This window comes from Terrapene carolina, unplaced genomic scaffold, assembly GCF_002925995.2.
Source record: "Terrapene carolina triunguis isolate 2854851 unplaced genomic scaffold, T_m_triunguis-2.0 Scaffold141, whole genome shotgun sequence".
NCBI lineage: Eukaryota > Metazoa > Chordata > Testudines > Emydidae > Terrapene > Terrapene triunguis.
The window spans coordinates 6,787,628-6,805,955 of NW_020664492.1; the positions used below are offsets into that span (position 1 = coordinate 6,787,628).

An 18,328-nucleotide genomic window follows, 5' to 3' on the forward strand; every position below is an offset into this window, starting at 1 on the left:
CAGATTGTCAAAAGCAGGGCAGACACCCCAAACTGGTAATTAGATTTCACCAACGCAGTAACAAATATGAACTCCCGGATCACTGAAACTGTCTTACCATGGAGTCACAGACAGTCCCCTTAGACTCTCCAGTCTATTGTATCACCCAGACAAGCTGGACTTAGTGATAAATTATACCAGAAATCACAAAATATTCTGGTTGCTTCCAGTCCCAAGAAACCAGTCACTTACCCCAGATCAATTGGTACCCTAGATCTTACACCAAGGACAATGCCAGTAGCCAATCCTATAATAAACTAAATAAAAGGTTAACTAGGAAAAAGAAATTAGAGTTAATTACAGGTTAAAATAAGCAAACATATGCACACAAATGAGTTACCATCTATGATTCTTAAACATGACAGAGATGTGGTAATATGTCAATTCAAAATGTAGCCTTTTATTTTATTTAAAGTGAATTGAGTGATGCTGTATTATACCACCATGCGTTTGGCTCAGGTTGCTACAGTTTCAAACTCAACAGCATGAAATTGCCTCTGATGCTTTTCTCAAATTTTGAAGCTCTAGAAACACATGGAGTCCAAGAATAATGACCACAGACACAGTCACAAGTACAAAGTCTTATCTGTACTACAAGTTTTATTAAAGCAATAAGTAAAGTTACAATTACCTATGCATATAGAAATCCTACAAAAACCTATGCAATAATTATGGCTGTAGTCATACTCACATCCTCAGAGATACTCTAGGGTCCAAAGGACCTCTCAATAGACGATCATTGCTAGAGGGATAGTTCCTGCTGGAGTTTCCCGTGGGCTCGTCCCTTAGGTCTTCCCACTTTTACCCAACCCTGGGAACCCTCTTCTATATTGTAGTTCTGACCACACCTAACACTTTATGCATGAAGGTGATGCATGAAGGTGTCAACCCTCTTTTCCTTATCTGTACTTCCACACCCCGTGAATATTGGGGTGCTCGATTTTTCACAGGTTATTTGTAGTTCCTCTTATTCTCATTAGCATCTATGCATGACATGTATCCTGTGGTCCAGACAGACATTTAAAGATGTTACAATCAGGTGTCTACTGGCCTTGGACAATGCATTGCAGTCTATTGCAATCAATTTTTCTGTGACATCACCAATGGGCACATCTTTGGCAGTAATCCTGTGACTTTACAGGCATAGGGTTATTCCTAGGTCACTCACTCATGTCAAGCATTCTTAAACCTATGGCCTAGTGTGGCTCAACTAAAGTCTTACAGGCCTCAGCTTGTAGGCATTGTGTTCCATCCATGCTTTACTTATACACCTACTACACACTTTTCACTCCTAAATACTTATCAATCCTATAATTCTATAATCCTACAATTTAAATCTATTTAGCATACCTTAATTGTATATGAAATAGAATATAAATTGACCATAACATCACACAATACAAGGATAAATGGATGATTAAAATTAACTAATTAGCTACAAAAGTGTCTTTCAGGGCAGATCCACGGGTAACTCCTGGGGATCTCTGCCTCACTTTAGAGTCTCTGACCCTGTGAGAGTTCAAATAGCAAAGAGAGGACAAATTTTCTTGTGCCCTGTTTTATCTTTTGCATTTGGCTTTCCAGTCCATGAGAAAAGCTCCCTTGCACATAGCATTTCCGAGGTGTGATAGGGCCATTCACCAATCCCTTGTATTTTCATGTTTCTTAATGGCTCATTTAATCTTGATTCCTGTGCCTGGGCTCACAAGTTCAGAGCAAACATTTTTAAAGTTATAAAGCAAAACGTACATAATTCCTTATCGTATGGAATTACAGGCATTACAAGTGAGATTAATGCATGCAGCAATTTACAAGCATTTCATAGAGTCTAAACACTAAATACATTCTTATAAGACTAATACCTATTTTGAACAAAACTAATATACAGGTGAGCTGGTTTGGTTTCCAGCTATGAGTTTGTCAGTTCTTAGTTAACACTTCCGGCCTTGGCCAAAGCTGGCACTTGGTTTACCATTGTCATGCTGGTTGTGAAGAATAATCTTATTTTACGCAAGTTATACAGGAGAGTCTTGTTATGATGCAAAGTCCACAGAGATTCATAGTTTTTTTTTTTTTTTCTTTTTTCTTTTTGAGGCCAGAAGGAACCGTTAGATTATCTAGTCCAGGGGTTCCCAAACTTGGTTCACAGCTTGTTCAGGGTAAGCCCCTGGTGGCCTGTGAAATGCTTTGTTTATCTGAGCGTCCGCAGGTACGGCCGATCGCAGCTCCCAGTGGCTGCTGTTTGCCGTTCCTGGCCAATGAGAGCTGTGGGAAGCAGCGCGGGCTGGGCCTTATGATGAAATCAAATGAAAGTCCTTACGTCTATTTCAGTTTCTTAAATAAGTGTCTCATTTGCTCTAGTCACATGAGTAAAACATACTAAAACTACTCCCTTAAGCAAGCTTATAAAACACCTACCTAGTCTACTTAGCCCATCTAGATTTCAATTATTCCATTCTTTGCCTGTTGAGATTCCTTCCACACTTACTCCTAAGAGACTCGGAGGACAGGTTGAGAAATATTAGAATTGGTTAGTGCATTCAATGCACAGTCAACCTGTGGAACTCTTTGCCAGAGGATGTTGTGCAGGCCAAGACTATAACAGAGTTCAAAAAAGAACTAGATAAATTCATGGAGGATAGGTCCATCAATGGCTATTAGCCAGGATGGACAGGGATGGTGTCCCTAGCCTCTCTTTGCCAGAAGCTGGGAATGAGCGACAGGGGATGGATCACTTGATGATTATCTGTTCTGTTCATTCCCTCTGGGGCACCTGGCATTGGCCACTATTGGAAGACAGGATATGGGGCTAGATGGACCTTTGGTCTGACCCAGTATGGCTGTTCTTATGTTATTTCAGAGCAATTTCTTGCTGTTTTTGGTGAAGCTTTATTTCAGTTGCAATTATACTTTTTTTGACCACCTAATTTATAGTAATGTAATAACACTTCCATCCAGTGACCTCAGTGCATAGTAAAGTATTAATGAACAACACTGCTGTGAGTCAGACAAGTATTCTTACCCACAGTTTACAGAGGTAACTGAAGTACAGAATGGTTAAGGGCCCATCTACACTGCAATCATCATAAATATTAATTTCAGACAAAAAATACCCCAGCGTTTGCAGTCTGATTTCACCAGATGGTGGACACACACAATCTAGAGTAAATCAAACTGACATAATGACAACAACAGCTCCCATAATTCATAAACATAAAATTATTTTAAATCCCATCAAGATCTTATTTTCAATTAATAATAGATCTCTAATCTGTTCTGGAAGCACTGAGACCCCCTTGGTTAGAATCTTCTCAACAGCAACATTTTGTGGTCCATACTCTGTATTTCCAGCTTTTTATTTAAAAGCATCTGGCTTTGCGTGTGTGCATTTTCCAGATCCCCTCATTTTAGATCTTGGAGATGGAGAGGGGAGTTGAACTCCATTGTTTGTAGCATCCTTTGCCCCTTAATGTGGGCTTTTTTACTCCCCCTCATACTGGGATTAAACATCAGAAGTAGTCTTGGGAAAGCAATAGTGATATAGGAATGAGGCTTCAGAGACTAGTTTGCTTCTTCTTTGTATCTTATCTCCTGCCTCTCCTTCTTGGCCCTTTTCTTTGTTTTATTTTGCCTGAAATTAGAAGCAGCAGCAACAAATGTCTGTTCTAGACATTGGCGCAGAGTCTGTGCCTCGATAAATGATGAGCAGCCTGTTTAAAATGCCATTCAGTTTTGAACCTCTCCTTGCCAGAACGATGTTAACAAACTGTAAGTTCCAGAAAGTGAAGCTGGAGAGATTTTCTTATCAGGAAAGATCAAAATAGCTAAATGCTGACTAATGGGAAACATGGTAAAATAAAGGGTTCTGAAAATAGTAAACCCCAGTGGGATTGGGAGGAGGAATTTTTTAGCATAATAAAAGGGGTATAAGTAGGACTAATGGCATGAAATGAAGAAAAAGAATTATAAAGTGACTATTGGGAGAAATTTCCTGATGCTGAAAGTTATTAGTACCTAATCTGCGGGAGGTGGTGGGAACCAAGATGTCTAGGACATTTTCAAATTTATCAGCTGTTTAGGTGAGTATGTTCTTTTTCAGGGTGTACTGTTGGTGCTACTAATGTTGAGCACCAGATGAAAAAAATAAAGGACTGTGGGAAAGATTCAAAAGCAAGAAAAGGGCCGGTGATACCTAGAATCCCTCCAAAGAGAGCTGAGGGAGATCAGACTGTGTTTCAAGTCTACAAAGGAGTAAAAACATTTGCATTCTGTAAAAAAAACAACCTCATAGTGACAGGCGGAATGGATCGAATCATCCGGATGTGGAACCCTTACATGTCTGGGTAAGAGACGGTTACAGTACTCATTGAAAGAATCTGTTATGAAGGACTTTGTAACCACATATTAATGATAAGTAATTCTTACTATCTAGTGTATTGCCTTGTTAATCGGGATAAGCTAAGTGCATTGTGGAGACAATCACAAATGTCCTGGAAATATGCCTGAGTTTACAGAATGGCTCTGCTGCACTGTTGATAATATCAACACACACACACGCGTGCAGCAAAATCATTCCCATAAGTTTAAATATTTTATATAAATATAAAAATTCCAGGACTATCCTCTGTTTTTTATCTAAGATCGGTTTGAGGTTTTGCTTGTGCCTAAGACCCCAGTCCTACGATGATATCTGTCCACACGGAGCTCATTGTGTAATTGAGGCCTAGGAATCCATTTGGTGGCATTAACATCTCATGAAAAGCTGAACTCTGCAAGCAGATGCTATTGTTTCATGTACATCACTCCAAGTGCCTGATACTGGAAGACCACTCTGCTTACGTGCGGGGTTTTTTGTGAGAAAACACAAAATACAATTCCCACCAAACATACGAGTAGTCGCAGATTCCAGCCCATTTATTTTTATTTTGTTTTATAAGAAACAATGAATTTGAAACTGCTTACTATTGACCTGTTCTTATTAAATTTCAGCCGACCAACAGGCATGCTCAGAAGCCACACAGCGCCAGTCTGTTACCTCTCCATATCTGCAGAAGATGTGAAAATATTTTCCATATCCACAGACAACACCATTAAGGTCTCACTATATACAGCAAGTGTCTGATATCCTACCCCAGTTCTTTTTTTTGTATTCGCGGAAATAAATATAAATATATTCAGTCTAATAAACATGAACACATACATAATAGTACAGTATAGAAATGTAGGGCCTGATCTAATTCTCAATGAAGTCAATAGAAAAGACTCCAACCGAAATTGGAGTTGGATCTGGCCCTTAAACAGATCAATGTAGAGAGCAATTCCAGCAAGTACTCCTATGAGTCAATAGTCTCTTAGGTTTTCAGTTGTACTAAATGCATTCGTTGCTAAATGTTTCACAAATTATGATAAAACTTCAGGGATCCAGTACTCTGAACTTTTTAAAGTGTTGTTCTACTTTAGAAAGTGACTTTGTGTTTTGTTTTTTAATTTAGGGATCTTGCTTCTATTGTAATTTCTCTAGGATAGGTATTTCTGTTTCTTCATTTGCTGAAATCTCCCTAACTAGGCATGTATTACATACACAATGCATGTATTACACGTGTGTATTACACAAAAAAACAACAACAACAACCACCCTACATTAAAATAATATTATTAAAGTTTACCAGTGTGTGTCCCACTCAGGGATCTTGGGCTCCATTGAGGCTTTGACGGGGAGTGTGCTCTAGTGATATTCTGTGCATTTCCCTGAAGTGTGACCCCTTCTTCCCCATCCCCTTCAACTTATCCCTGTCCCAGTCCTTTCTTTTCCACACCCCATCCCTTCTCATCCCTTTCCAAGTCCCATTCTCTCAGCATAGCCAGTCCCAGTCTCCACTCCTCAGATTTCTCATCCCGCCCCACAAGTCTCCTTGCCTAGCAAGTCCTAGTCTCACTCCTCTGCACTCCCTGTCACCATCTTCCCCCCCACCCCAGCAACATTTCATCCCCAGTCTCCTTGACAAGCCAGTCCTCCACTCCTGGATCTCTCCAGTTCCAGTTTCTATACTCCCCAGCTCCTTGTCACATTCTACTCCTCCCAAACCCCAGTAGGTTAATCTTTTGTCCCCTCTATATTTGAATCAGGCAGCTTCCTCCTCCACACTGCCTGGGCCCAGCAGGGTGTCACAGTCTCCCTGTTCTCAGTGTAGGTGTTCAGACCTAGCATGGCCCACAGCAGCCAAGAGCTGCAATTGCAGGGAAAGTCTTTCTTATCCCTGGGCTGGAGCATGCCCAGGGGGGATGGAATCTTCAGGGAGATTAGCTGCTAAAATTAATCTCTACTTAGCATGTGCGAACTGTGATTTTTTTAAAAAGAAGGCTTATAACTTGGCCAAATTTGGCAGACTTTCACAGGGATGCCAAAAAGCACATCCCTGACACAAAAGCCCAGCCCCTTGCTAAAACTAAAGCATACTTTCTCCAAAGTAAGGAGGAGCTAGAGCTTTCCAAAGACAAGTTTGATAGATTTTTTTTTAACATGAGTAAAGCACATTTTTTCTTACCCTTGTTCTCAGAAACTGCTGAACCATTTTGGCTGAAATTTTCCAAAATTATTTAGCTTAATGCAGACACTCAGAATGGAAAACTTCAGCTCAAGCAGTTAAAATTTGCTAAAATAGGCAAATTAAAAAGAAAACAGGGTCTTATAATGGAAAGTGTTGAGCAACCTTAATAATAGGCAGTGCTACCAACCCTGCCTATAGTAATAATATTAGCCTTTGCACTTCTTCCAATGTACGACTTCAGTATTAAGTTTAGGTTTCTGACCACTATATTAGCGAGCACTATTATATTATTATTTTTAATTACCTATTTAATTTCCAGAAGCATGTCTTTAGAACTGTACTCCACACTTTATAATCAGACATCTTGTGGGGTTTGTGTGGGTCTTCTGTGTTTCCAGAGGATTCCGCTGTTTTTCTCCAAGTTTGAACCAAGTATGTATACATCCATTGTGAACACCTTTTCTGTTTGATTAACTTATTAATTGCCCCTAATTTAACATGAATCAGGGGTTGACTTGTTTTATAAATGTAAATTATTGTTCATCATTTTCCATTATACCATATCTGCCAAATTCATCCTTAGTGTATATCCATTGAAGTCAGTGGACATACACCGAAGATTAATTTAGATATAGGGCTAAATTCATCTCTGGTATATTTCCACTGACTTCACTGGGTATAGACTAAGGATGAATTAGGCATACATGGTATGAAGGAAAATCACAAACAGTAGTCTACATTTATATAGCACTTTTCATCTCAGAGCACTTTCACCAAGTAAGGGCTAGAGTAGGGGTGGGCAAACTATGGGCTGCGGGCTGGATCCAGCCCCTCAGGGCTTTGGATCCAGCCTGCGGGATTGCCACCCCATGGCACTGTGGGCCCCGCGCTGCTCCCAGAAGCGGCTGGCACCACGTCCAGCAGCCCCTGGTGTGTGGGGGGGCAGAGGGCTCCGTGTACTGCCCTCGCCTGTGGGTACCTCCCCCTGCAGCTCCCATTGTCCGGGAATGGGGAACCACGGCCAATGGGAGATTCGGGGGAGGTACCCACAGGCAAGGGCAGCGCGCGGAGCCCAGGGGCCACAGAGGCGCGCCGCTGCCATCTCGAAGGTGCTCCAGGTAAGCGGCGCCGGGCTGGAGCCCAAACCCCTTCTGCACCCCACACCCCAACTCCCTGCCCTGAGCCCCCTGCGGCACCCTGCACCCCTCCTGCACCCGAACCCCCTGCCCTGAGTCCCTTCCTGCACACTGCATCCCCTCCCGCACCCCGCATTCCCTCCCGCACCCCAACCCCCTGCCCCAGCCCTGCATGCAATTTCCCCACCCAGATGTGGCCCTCGAGCCAAAAGGTTTGCCGATCCCTGGGCTAGAGTCCGTGGAAAGACTCTCAGGACTAGATCTATAAAACTACTTAGGTGCCACTGATATTCTCACAACCACCACTCAGCTGCTGCCTAACCCTGTAGGTGCCTAAATTTCTACCAGTGGGTAAGCACAAAAAGGTGCCTGAGTCCTGATGCTGCACCACAGCTAACTAGCTGCTTAGAGCCCTTGTTTGTGCCTAAGCCCAATAGGATTCTCAGACTAGCATGTGTGTGTTGTATATAATACCCAATAGCCCTGTGGTTTGGGCACTCACCTAGGAGGTAGGTGACCTGGGTTCATGTCCCTACTCTGCCTGATTCAGATTATGGACTTGTACCTGGGTCTTTCATATTCCAAGGGAGTAACATAACCACCAGGCTATTGGGTATCCTGGTGTTGGTCTCTCTCAATCTCCCCTGTTGAAGCAGTTCTACTTAATTATTCACTGTAGCAGAGATTTGAACCAGAGTCTCCCACATCTCAGGTGAGTACTCTAGCCTCCGGTCTATAGAGTCAATCTCTCTGGCCCTGTGAGTGAATAAGTATGTATTTATACAAAGAGGAACATCTCCAACAGGAGAGATGGAGAGATTTACCCCAGGATAATCTCTCTTGTAGCTGTTCCCTTCTGTGGAAAAGTAACACAGCATCTTTAGGATAAGTAATCTGTTGCTTACTTCCCTTCTCTGATTCTAAAATACCCAGAGACCCTGGTCTAGCAGCGTTGTGTTGGGGGTACTGTTGGTCAGGGTCTAACCTTCCAGTGTAGGTGCCATGCATAACTACCTGACCTGGGTGGGAAGGGAAGTATAGCAGTGTATTTTTAGAACTGCATGAGGACGTGTGTCAGACATTAGAGTACAACCCTATTAATTGTTGTTCCGTTTGTGTAACATCTTTTCCTACAGATTTGGGATATTGTGGACCAGACCTGTTTATTTACAGCTTGTTCAAAAACCAGTGGAATTAAGGGAGAGCTCACTGCTTGCCACTACACCCCAGGCACCAGATCGCTTTGTGTTGCTGCGGATACACTTGCACTTCTTCATCTAAGATTAAGGTACATGGCAAGCCCATTTGAGTTTGAGGGTTTGTGAGCCTCTTCAGCTGTTATTCAAAAGTTCAACAGATGGGACGTTTGTGTGTGTGGGAAACCTAGAGCATTTGAAATATAATTGGAGAAGTTTGCCCTCTGTGGGAACAGGATAGTGTAGATCCCTGTGCCCTCCTCAGGCTCCCACTACAACAGCTGCTGGTGCAGTGGAACTGGTAGCAGCACAGGTGGGAATTCTTTGCAAAGATTCCCTAGAGTATGGTCTAGTAGATGCAGGCAGACTAACAATGGGATGGATGTGGAGACTAAAGGCCTCCCTCTTTCTTCCCACCGCTATCAGTATCTTTAAATTAAAGTCACAGCATCGCTTTCCCCCTTTTGGAAGATGTACTGAGGAAATAGCATAGAAATGCTTAATGCTGTTGTACTTTCCCCAACTCTTGTACAGTCCGGTTGATATATGCTGCATTGCTTTGGTTTGTTTTTCCATGAGATAGGCCTCCTCCAGAGCCCCACTTGATCGTGTCTCATAAGGAGCCAGTTCTGTGCTGCAAATACAACAAAGAGTTCAGGCACGTGGTGAGCTGCTCAGAGGGATCTGTAAGTGAAAACTATACCACATAAAGGCAATGTAGTTGCTGACATGACTCCATGTGTCTGTCTAATCTATTGTATGTAATCTGTGCATTTTTAACACACCCATCACTAGAGCTGGTCAGAGATTTTCTGGGGAAACAGCTTTGTCAGAAAATGCTGGTTCTTCAAACCCCAAATGTTTCATGAAAGCAAGTCAGGTTTGACAAACTTTCAGTGAATCAACCTGCCTGGTTCCCTGTCAGCTTGCCTTGTGGGCTGCTGCGGAGCTATACTACATGGACTGGCCAGGGCCAGAAACTCCAGGCTTCCAGGATCCATAGCTTCAGAGCCACCCTGCCATGCCAGGGCTTCCAGACTCACTGCCGTAGAGCCAGGAATCTGGAAGTCCTGGGAGACCTCGCTCTAGTCAGGACTCCGAATCTAGGTTCTGAGCTCCACAACAGGGAGCTTAGAAATCCTGGGGGCTCACAGGGTTTCTAGGCTCACTGCACAAAGCTGGGACCTGAGAGGCCCTGGGACAGAAGTGGGGGAACCAGCTGAACCAGGGGTCTGGAAGCCTTGGGGTCCTGGGACACATGCCAGGGTTACCCTAGAGCCACAGACCTCAAAGCCTGGGCAGCTGCTGCCTGCAATTGGTATTCTTGTCAATCTCACTGTTGCTGTTAGTGGTGAAACTTTTAGCAGCAGTGACACTGACCACAATGTCGATTGCAGTCAGCAACTGCCAGCCTGGAGAGCATATTTTGTTTTGGAAATGTAATGTGTCAGAAACAGGTTGTTTTTTTTCTCTCCAGGATTTCTGGTTCATTGGAAACGTCAAAAATTCTGGATTCATGGAAATTTCGAATTAAATCAAGTTTGAAAATGTTGCAATTTCTCATGAACCAAAAAGCCCAAGTTTTGAGCAGCTCTACCCATTACCAGTGTAGCTAATCGCCAATCTGTAAAATATTTTAAAGGCAAGTTATGTCATCTACAGTGACATCTTCAGAAGAACTTCACATATTTTTAAGAGGCATATGTTACTTAGGGCTTGTCTTCACATACAGTGCTGCAGCTGCACCACTGTAGCACTTTAGTGAAGCTGTTACTATGCCAACAGGAGAGCTTCTCCCATCGGTGTAGTTAATCCACCTCCCTGAGAGGCAGTAGCTACACCAAGGGTTAGGTCAGTATAACTGCGTTGCTCAGGGATGTGAATTTTTCACACCCCTGAGTGATGTAGTTATGCCAATATAAGTTTATAGTATAGACCGGGGTCTTAGATTCCACCCCACCCCAATATGTGTCTTTCTAGAGTCGCTGTTTCTTTTTTCTCTCTCAAACACTGAGCCCTGGTCTACACTTACATCAATGGCAGCTTTTGTCAACCCAACTCTGTAAGCATCTACATTAAATTGTAACTCCCGCCAATGTAACTCACCCACGACACCGACTTAATACGCCACCTCTGTGAGAAGCATAGTGCTTAGGTCGATATAGTTAGGTCAACGCAGTGTCAGTGTAGCTTACATCGACTGTTGCTGCCTTCCAGAAGCCATCCTACAATGCCCCACACAGACAGTTAATCAGTGCAAGTGCTCCTGGTGAGGATATGCACTGCCAACACAAGGAGCATAGCGTGGACATGCAAAAGCAATTTAATTACTGCTGTTGCTGTACATCGACGTGACTTAGGTCGTCTTAATTTTGTCCTGAATAAATCTGGATACTGATTAAAGTGATGGTAATCCAGGCAGTCACGTTGACCAGTGCTATATACGTTTCTTCATGCATCTGTGCCAATCCAAGATAGGTAGATACTTGGCAGCCATCACATTGGTATCTAGGCACCTTACAAGGCTCATTTTGAGACATTGAAGATCTCAGTAAAGGAGATCAAATAACAGGCTCTCCTGATGCCTGCAGCTACACCATTCAGCTAAAAAAAAAAAAAAAGCAGTTGAGAGAGGCTGGGCAGAGGGGGGTAAAATGGAAAAATTCTGCTACTTTTCAGACACTCCTTCAATCACTATTTGTTTGCTTGTCTTTTAAAAGGTGGTTAAAGTGTGGGATTTTGAAACAGGAAAGCATTTATTTGAGTTTAGTGGTGCTCATGGAGGTGCTGCAATAACCTGTTTGACCTTTGATGTCAGTGGAAGAAGGTATGTTTCTTTTTATGTTTATTTGAAGATATATATAATTGTTGACACATGTGGGAAATATATTGAATTTTAATCCCATTTTAGGTTAATTACAGGAGGAAGAGATGGATGCTTGAAAATATGGAATTACAACAATGGACATTGTTTGAATACTTTGAAAAGGGGTAAACAGCATGTTGAAAAATATTTGAAAGACTGGAAAAATATGATTTAAAGTATTGAAAAGAATAAATGTTTGGTTTATTTTTCCCTACAGAAGACAAATTTGCTGAAGTCTGTGACTGCACCTACGTGGAGGTGAACAGAAGCAGGTCAGATCTTTCACAGCTTGGTGTGAACCTTGAGCTAGGGAGTGATATATTTTGTGGGAATTTATACTGCAAATGCTAGCTCTTTTCTGTAGAAAGTGATTCCTTTGTGACCTTACTGGAGCATTGGTCATAGCTGTGCCACAAAAAGAACTACAACCTCTGAAAAAATAAACACAGTGGAAATAAACAGACTTGTACAGCTGTACAAAGCAGGTTACATTCTTTGATGAGTGCCTATAGAGCCTTTAATAGAGCACTGTCCTGTAAGTGCGGGGGCAGCCAGCACATCTGTTGATGGGGCATGTTACAGGGGTTGCTGAGAGTTGTAGTCACCAGACAAAGCCCACAAGGAAAGGGGTCAGCTGACTAAGCAACATGTGACTGTATGCTGGGGATTACATAATAGAATGCCCTTGGCTCAGTCTGGAGAAAATGAGGGTTTACGTAAAACCCTGAGGGAAGTCACTTCGTGATAATCTGGCAGGAGGCCCATTGAGGATAGCCAGGAAAGGCAACACAAGGAGGAGGTTGTGTCCTGTCTCTTCCCTGCTTGCTGAAAGCTTCAAAGGCCTCTGGTGGTTGGGACCAAGTATTTTGAGATACTTTTCTCTTGTTTTGAATCCTCCAGTAATGATAAAGCCAGCCCAGAAGAAAAGGGTATGACCCAAACTGAAGTTTTGGCTTTATTTTACCTCCCCTGGCTAGTGAAGCTGCTTGCTGGCTTACAGATCCCTAGTTCTCTGAGACAGATGCTGTTGCTCTGCTACTCAGTACACAGTGCTCCCATGTTGTTATCATTTGTGTTACAATAGCATGTGGAAGCCAGGACCCCAGTTGTGTTAGCCACTGTAGAAACATAATGAAAAACACAATATTGGCTTAATAGGTGCTATCATTCCATGAAGGCAGTTCTCAGTGGATTATTTCATTAATTTTGGCAAGCTGCGTGTAACTTTCCCATTTCCTTGATGTTTAAAACAGTAATATTTAAAAACCATCTCTCTTTAAAAAAAAATTACTAGTATATAAAATCAAACAGAACACTGAACACTTTATTAAATCTTCTTGTAGGTATATCATAGCTGTTGGATGGGATAGAAGAATAAGCATGTATTTTGTAAGTGAAAAATATATATCTAAAATGACTTGGTATTAATACAAAATTATTATTATTTTAAAATGAACTCTTAAATTTTGTATTTATTGCTTCTCATTCGAAGTGAAAAGGGGGGAAAAAAGACTGTTTACAGTCACTGATGTATCAACCATTTCTGTTTTGGGCTAAGACTAAAAATGTTGTCCAACACTCAACCTCCTCCACTTAAAGGTGGGACATGTAAAACTTGATCTCACTCTCTGTAGGTTGCCTAAGGTTCTGTGCCCAGTAAACAAACAAAATTTCAAGGACATGATCCTGCAGAGACATAATAACATGGGTAACTTATTGCACTGAGGGTGAAGTCCTAGTCCCATTGACTTCAATGGCAAAACACTGCCTGACTTCACTGGGGTCAGGATTTCACCCTGAGAGTAGTTCCATTGAATTCCACGTGGCCACTCAGCACATAAAATTGGGCTCACATGTAAATCTTTGCAGGATCATGGCCTGGACATTTTGTCTATTTTCTGAATTCAGTACCTTAGGCAACCTGCAGGAGCAAGTAAATGCAAAATTACATTTGACAGTCATCAGTGAGCCATCCAGTTGCCCATCATCAAACACATGGCCAAATCAAAGAGCCTTTAGCAAGCAGTGCTGTTACATATACTGCTATTAATATGCAATGCATGTTTATTATAATATTTAGCCAGATTTTAATTAAAAAATTAACTTAAATAGACATTGGAAACATGCTGTTCTCAAGCCTTTTGGTTTGTTACCTATTGTTTCTAGCAATATGAAGGGCCTTGTCTGTTCACTTTTGTGTCAGTGGGAATTACTTGCGTTTCAAAGCCATTTGCCTTTTGCACATGGGAGTTCAACTTCTTTTGAGCTGTACGTACATACCTAGTGAAGAACATAACCCTGTTGGCTGAGAAAATGCTGAAAATACACCAACTTCTCTTTTATCTATGTTGTTTGGAACAGGACTCTGCAGATGACCTTCATCACTTTCAGAAACCTCAGCCCTATTGGCAGGATGATATAGTAAGAATCCATCTTGATTCTGTATTACAAATAGAGTTCTTTTAAAAAAATAAGTCAGATGTTATTTAACACAAAGCTGGATAAATAATTGAACACAAACAATTAGACTTTAGTAATGAGCAGTTATTTGAATTCTTACCAACATATAATTCTAGATAGATAACTTTCACACCTGAGTTTTGAGCAGATTAGAGAGGAACAAGGTAAGTGTCATGCAGGTTGGAAAGGAGGAGGAAAAGGAGATTCATAGATTCTAGGACTGGAAGGGACCTCGAGAGGTCATCGAGTCCAGTCCCCTGCCCGCATGGCAGGACCAAATACTGTCTAGACCATCCCTGATAGACATTTATCTAACCTACTCTTAAATATCTCCAGAGATGGAGATTCCACAACCTACCTAGGCAATTTATTCCAGTGTTTAACCACCCTGACAGTTAGGAACTTTTTCCTAATGTCCAACCTAGACCTCCCTTGCATGAAAGTTGAAGCATGAAATGTTCGAGGTCTGAACAGGAGCTTTTTATGTTGTGAATGGAGAAGAATAGCTGATTTTGCAGAAGTTTTGGAATGAAAACCAGCAAAATTAGATGGCCACTTCAGTGTGAAGAGGAGAGAGGAGTCAAAAACTGACATTACAGCTGTGAGGCTAGTAGGATGGTGGGGCTGTGGATGTAAAGGAGAGGGAGAGAGAGAGAGAAGAAGGTGATGCTGGAGGAAAGGGGGGAGGGATAGCTCAGTGGTTTGAGCATTGGCCTGCTACACCTAGGGTTGTGAGTTCAATCCTTGAAGGGGCCACTTAGGGATTTAGAGCAAAAATCAGTACTTGGTCCTGCTAGTAAAGGCAGGGGGCTGAACTCATATGACCTTTCAAGGTCCCTTCCAGTTCTGTGAGATAGGTATATCTCCATATATTATTATAATAAAGACAACAAGTTCATTTTTTGACTGGTTGAGTATCTTGAGGCTTCAGTGAGACATTCAGCAGAAGATGTCAGAGAGACGGACACAGTCTGAACTGAGGATGGGGGGAGATCTGTGAGTCACCAGCAGAGAGAGAGAAGGTGGTAATAATTAAAGCTGTGTGAGTTGTAGACCCTGATGGGTTGGGATGAGGAAAAGCATTGGCAAATGAGATGTATGGTCCAAAAGACACTAATCTCAGTTGTTTTAAATTTCTCACCTGATACTATGTAGGAGATTAGGCTGGAGAGATGACATAGGTTCTTGTGTGTGAGCTGCAAGAGCCAGGGAAAGTCTGTGCCTAGGTCCCTTTCTCTTGCTGAACAAAGGGAAAGGAGCAGCAGTGTTTCTTTTATGTCATCTTTTTTTCATTTAGAGCAGTGGCCACAAGGAGGATATTCTGTGTATTGCTCAGTGTCCACCTACTCTTCTTGCCACCTCCAGTTATGATGGTGAAATTATCGTTTGGAATATGATCTCAGGACACATATACCGCAAACTTCACACATCTTTTCCCACTCACTGTGCTGGCACAGAAGGTAAGTACTGACTAGGGAAACTACAGGGAAAACAATTCCTAAACAGTTTCCAGCTTAACCCTTCATTCAAAATCTTTTTTGGAGAGATGTGGACCTTGCATGTTACAGCAAACTATACTATTAGGAGGATACTTATTAAATTCAGTAGAACAGGGAGACAGCATGGTAACTGTACATCATATAAAATTATTGCAATATAGGGCACGGGAGCAGTGCCATACCATTGGTTTAGTTAAAGCTGTTATCTCTAATGTAATGAGCAAATCAAATAGTTTGTAGTAAATATCAAGGACAAAGGATGAAGTTGATTATATTTGTTTTCTTGGTGTGTTTGGGGGGTATATATACACATATATACATGAATAATTATTTGTATTACAGTAGTGCCTGCCTAAAGGCTCCAAATGAGACATTGTGCTATGTGTGCTGTGTACACACACACACACACACACACACACAGAGTGAGAAACAGTCCCTGCCTTGACCAGCTTATATTCTAAATAGACAACCCAAAGAAAGGTTTATTATGCTCATTTTATAGCTGGGGAAACTGAGGCACAGAGTGACTAAATGACTTGCCCAAGGTAAGGCAGGGAGTTTGTAGCAGAGCAGAGAATTGAACCCAGACCTTCAGAGTCCATCTAGTACCTTAGCTGCAAGGCCATCTCTTTCTTTAAGCATTACAACTGAATGAACAATTGTCCTTTGGTTACATGCTTAAGAGTATAATAGTATTTACAAGTTCCTTCTTCTGGAAATGTTGGTCCAGGTCCTCAGACCATGCTCTGTCTCCTTAGCTCTGCAGAGCAGCAAAGGGGATGGAAAGCTGCCCTAATAGGGCATCTGGAGATTGCCTGGGCATGGTGGAATTCCTGATTGGCGTAATTCAGTAGTTCACAAACTTCACTTCACTGTGACCCCCTTCTGACAACCAAAGTTATTATATGACCCCAGGAGTGGGGACCAAAGCCTGAGCCCACCCGAGCCCCGCTGCTCCCGGTGGGGGGTGGGTAAAGCCAAAGCCCGAGCCCCACCGCTCCACTGCTTGGGGCCGAAACCCAAGGATTTCAGCCCTAGGCAGGGGGCCTGTAACTTGAGCCTTGGCGCCCAGGGCTGAAGCCCTTAGGCTTTGGCTTCGGCCCCGAGCGGTGGGGCTTGGGCTTTGACTTTAGCCCCGAACCCCAGCAAGTCTAAGCCAGCCCTAGAGACCCCATTAAAACAGGGTTGCAACCCACTTTGGGGTCCCGACTCACAGTTTGAGAACTGCTGGCATAACTTGGTCTTCCTCAGTATAAGAGGTGCATTGGGAGGTATCGGGGGGGGGCATGATTACCATTCCTTTCATTCCAATGGTCTTCAACGGCCCGTTGGCCCCTAGCAGGCTATTACCGGTAAGAGTCAGACGTCCTTTCAGCAGTTCCGTGGGACCTGACTATGGAACTGGTGCTGAGAAGCAGCTCCACATCACTTTCTGCCCCATCTTGATTGTCCTTGGGATCGGTCAGGCTGACACTGAGCTCCCCTATGCTGGAGTTCGGGGCACATGTATCCTTTAGTCCCATGGTAACAGGGTCAGAATTTGGCCCCAAATTGATATTCCAGTGGTTGGCCTGGCCTGTGGAAATGACCCAACTTCCCCATCAGGTTCAGTCCTGTGTACATAAGAATGGTACAGAACCATTTTTTGTCATGGCTCTTTAACTAGGTTCTTGTACCATACACACCACTGGTGTCCTGCCTTAGCATGTTACATGCTCTGCAATACTATACATTATCTTCCTAAGGTACACATATATTAATACAGCAGTGATGAGGCACATTTCCAAATGCCTTCACTCTGAAGAAATGCAAGTGTGCTGCTATACATCTACAGACGTTTTCTTATTGTGTACTAAAATTCTGAGCATTCCTAGAAGTAGAAAATATTTTGAAAAATTTTCATAGTAATTATAAAGGAATTACTGTCGAAGAAAAAAGGCATTCTTGCCAAAAACATAATTTGTACTTTCTTCCTTTCACCTTCTCATCACTAGCATCCAGATATTTTGTTGATCTAAGGTTGCGTTAACTGAAAAACTACTAACACAAGGAGGGGTGGAACTTTTTAGGTGTTAAAAGAAATCTATGTAACAATTGCTTTAATTTATCATAATTAAAAATTGCACAACATATTTTATTATTAATAAAATATTTATTATCCTTTTATTTATTTGTACTGTGGTAGTACATATGAGCCCTCGTCACGGACCAGGAATTCATTGTGCTAGGCATTGTACAAACACAGAACAAAAAGATGCTCCCTGCTTGAACCAAAGAGTTTACAGTCTACGTAAATTTCACTCAGAATGCCCACACTCTCTGACGACAAACAGTGGCTGTCATTGCACATGGTAAAAACTAGAGCTGGGTAGAGAACAGAAATTCCAGTTCATGGAGGATTTTGAGATTTCTAAATTTTGTGTTCATTCTGAATTGGAACAAAACCTGAAAATTAAATGCTCCAGGAAAGAAAATTTCCATAAAAAATTCTTTTCAAATTTATCCAAATATTTTGTTTCAACAAAATCAAAACGTTTTATTTCAGTGTTGACTTTTGACTTTATTATATTATATTTTATAATAT

General features: G+C 42.1%; 1 protein-coding gene across 1 annotated transcript in view; it reads left to right on the top strand.

Moving 5' to 3' along the window:
- Window positions 1-4,981: 4,981 nt before the first annotated feature.
- Window positions 4,982-18,328, top strand: part of LOC112117836 (WD repeat-containing protein 49-like) — a 30,736-nt gene continuing 17,389 nt past the window's right edge. Inside the window, exons 1-9 of the mRNA XM_026653609.2 lie at window positions 4,982-5,134; window positions 8,860-9,011; window positions 9,503-9,605; window positions 11,640-11,746; window positions 11,831-11,910; window positions 12,003-12,057; window positions 13,129-13,174; window positions 14,147-14,206; window positions 15,543-15,705. Coding sequence (XP_026509394.1) covers window positions 4,982-5,134; window positions 8,860-9,011; window positions 9,503-9,605; window positions 11,640-11,746; window positions 11,831-11,910; window positions 12,003-12,057; window positions 13,129-13,174; window positions 14,147-14,206; window positions 15,543-15,705 — 919 coding nt within the window. The remainder of the gene's footprint in view (window positions 5,135-8,859; window positions 9,012-9,502; window positions 9,606-11,639; window positions 11,747-11,830; window positions 11,911-12,002; window positions 12,058-13,128; window positions 13,175-14,146; window positions 14,207-15,542; window positions 15,706-18,328) is intronic.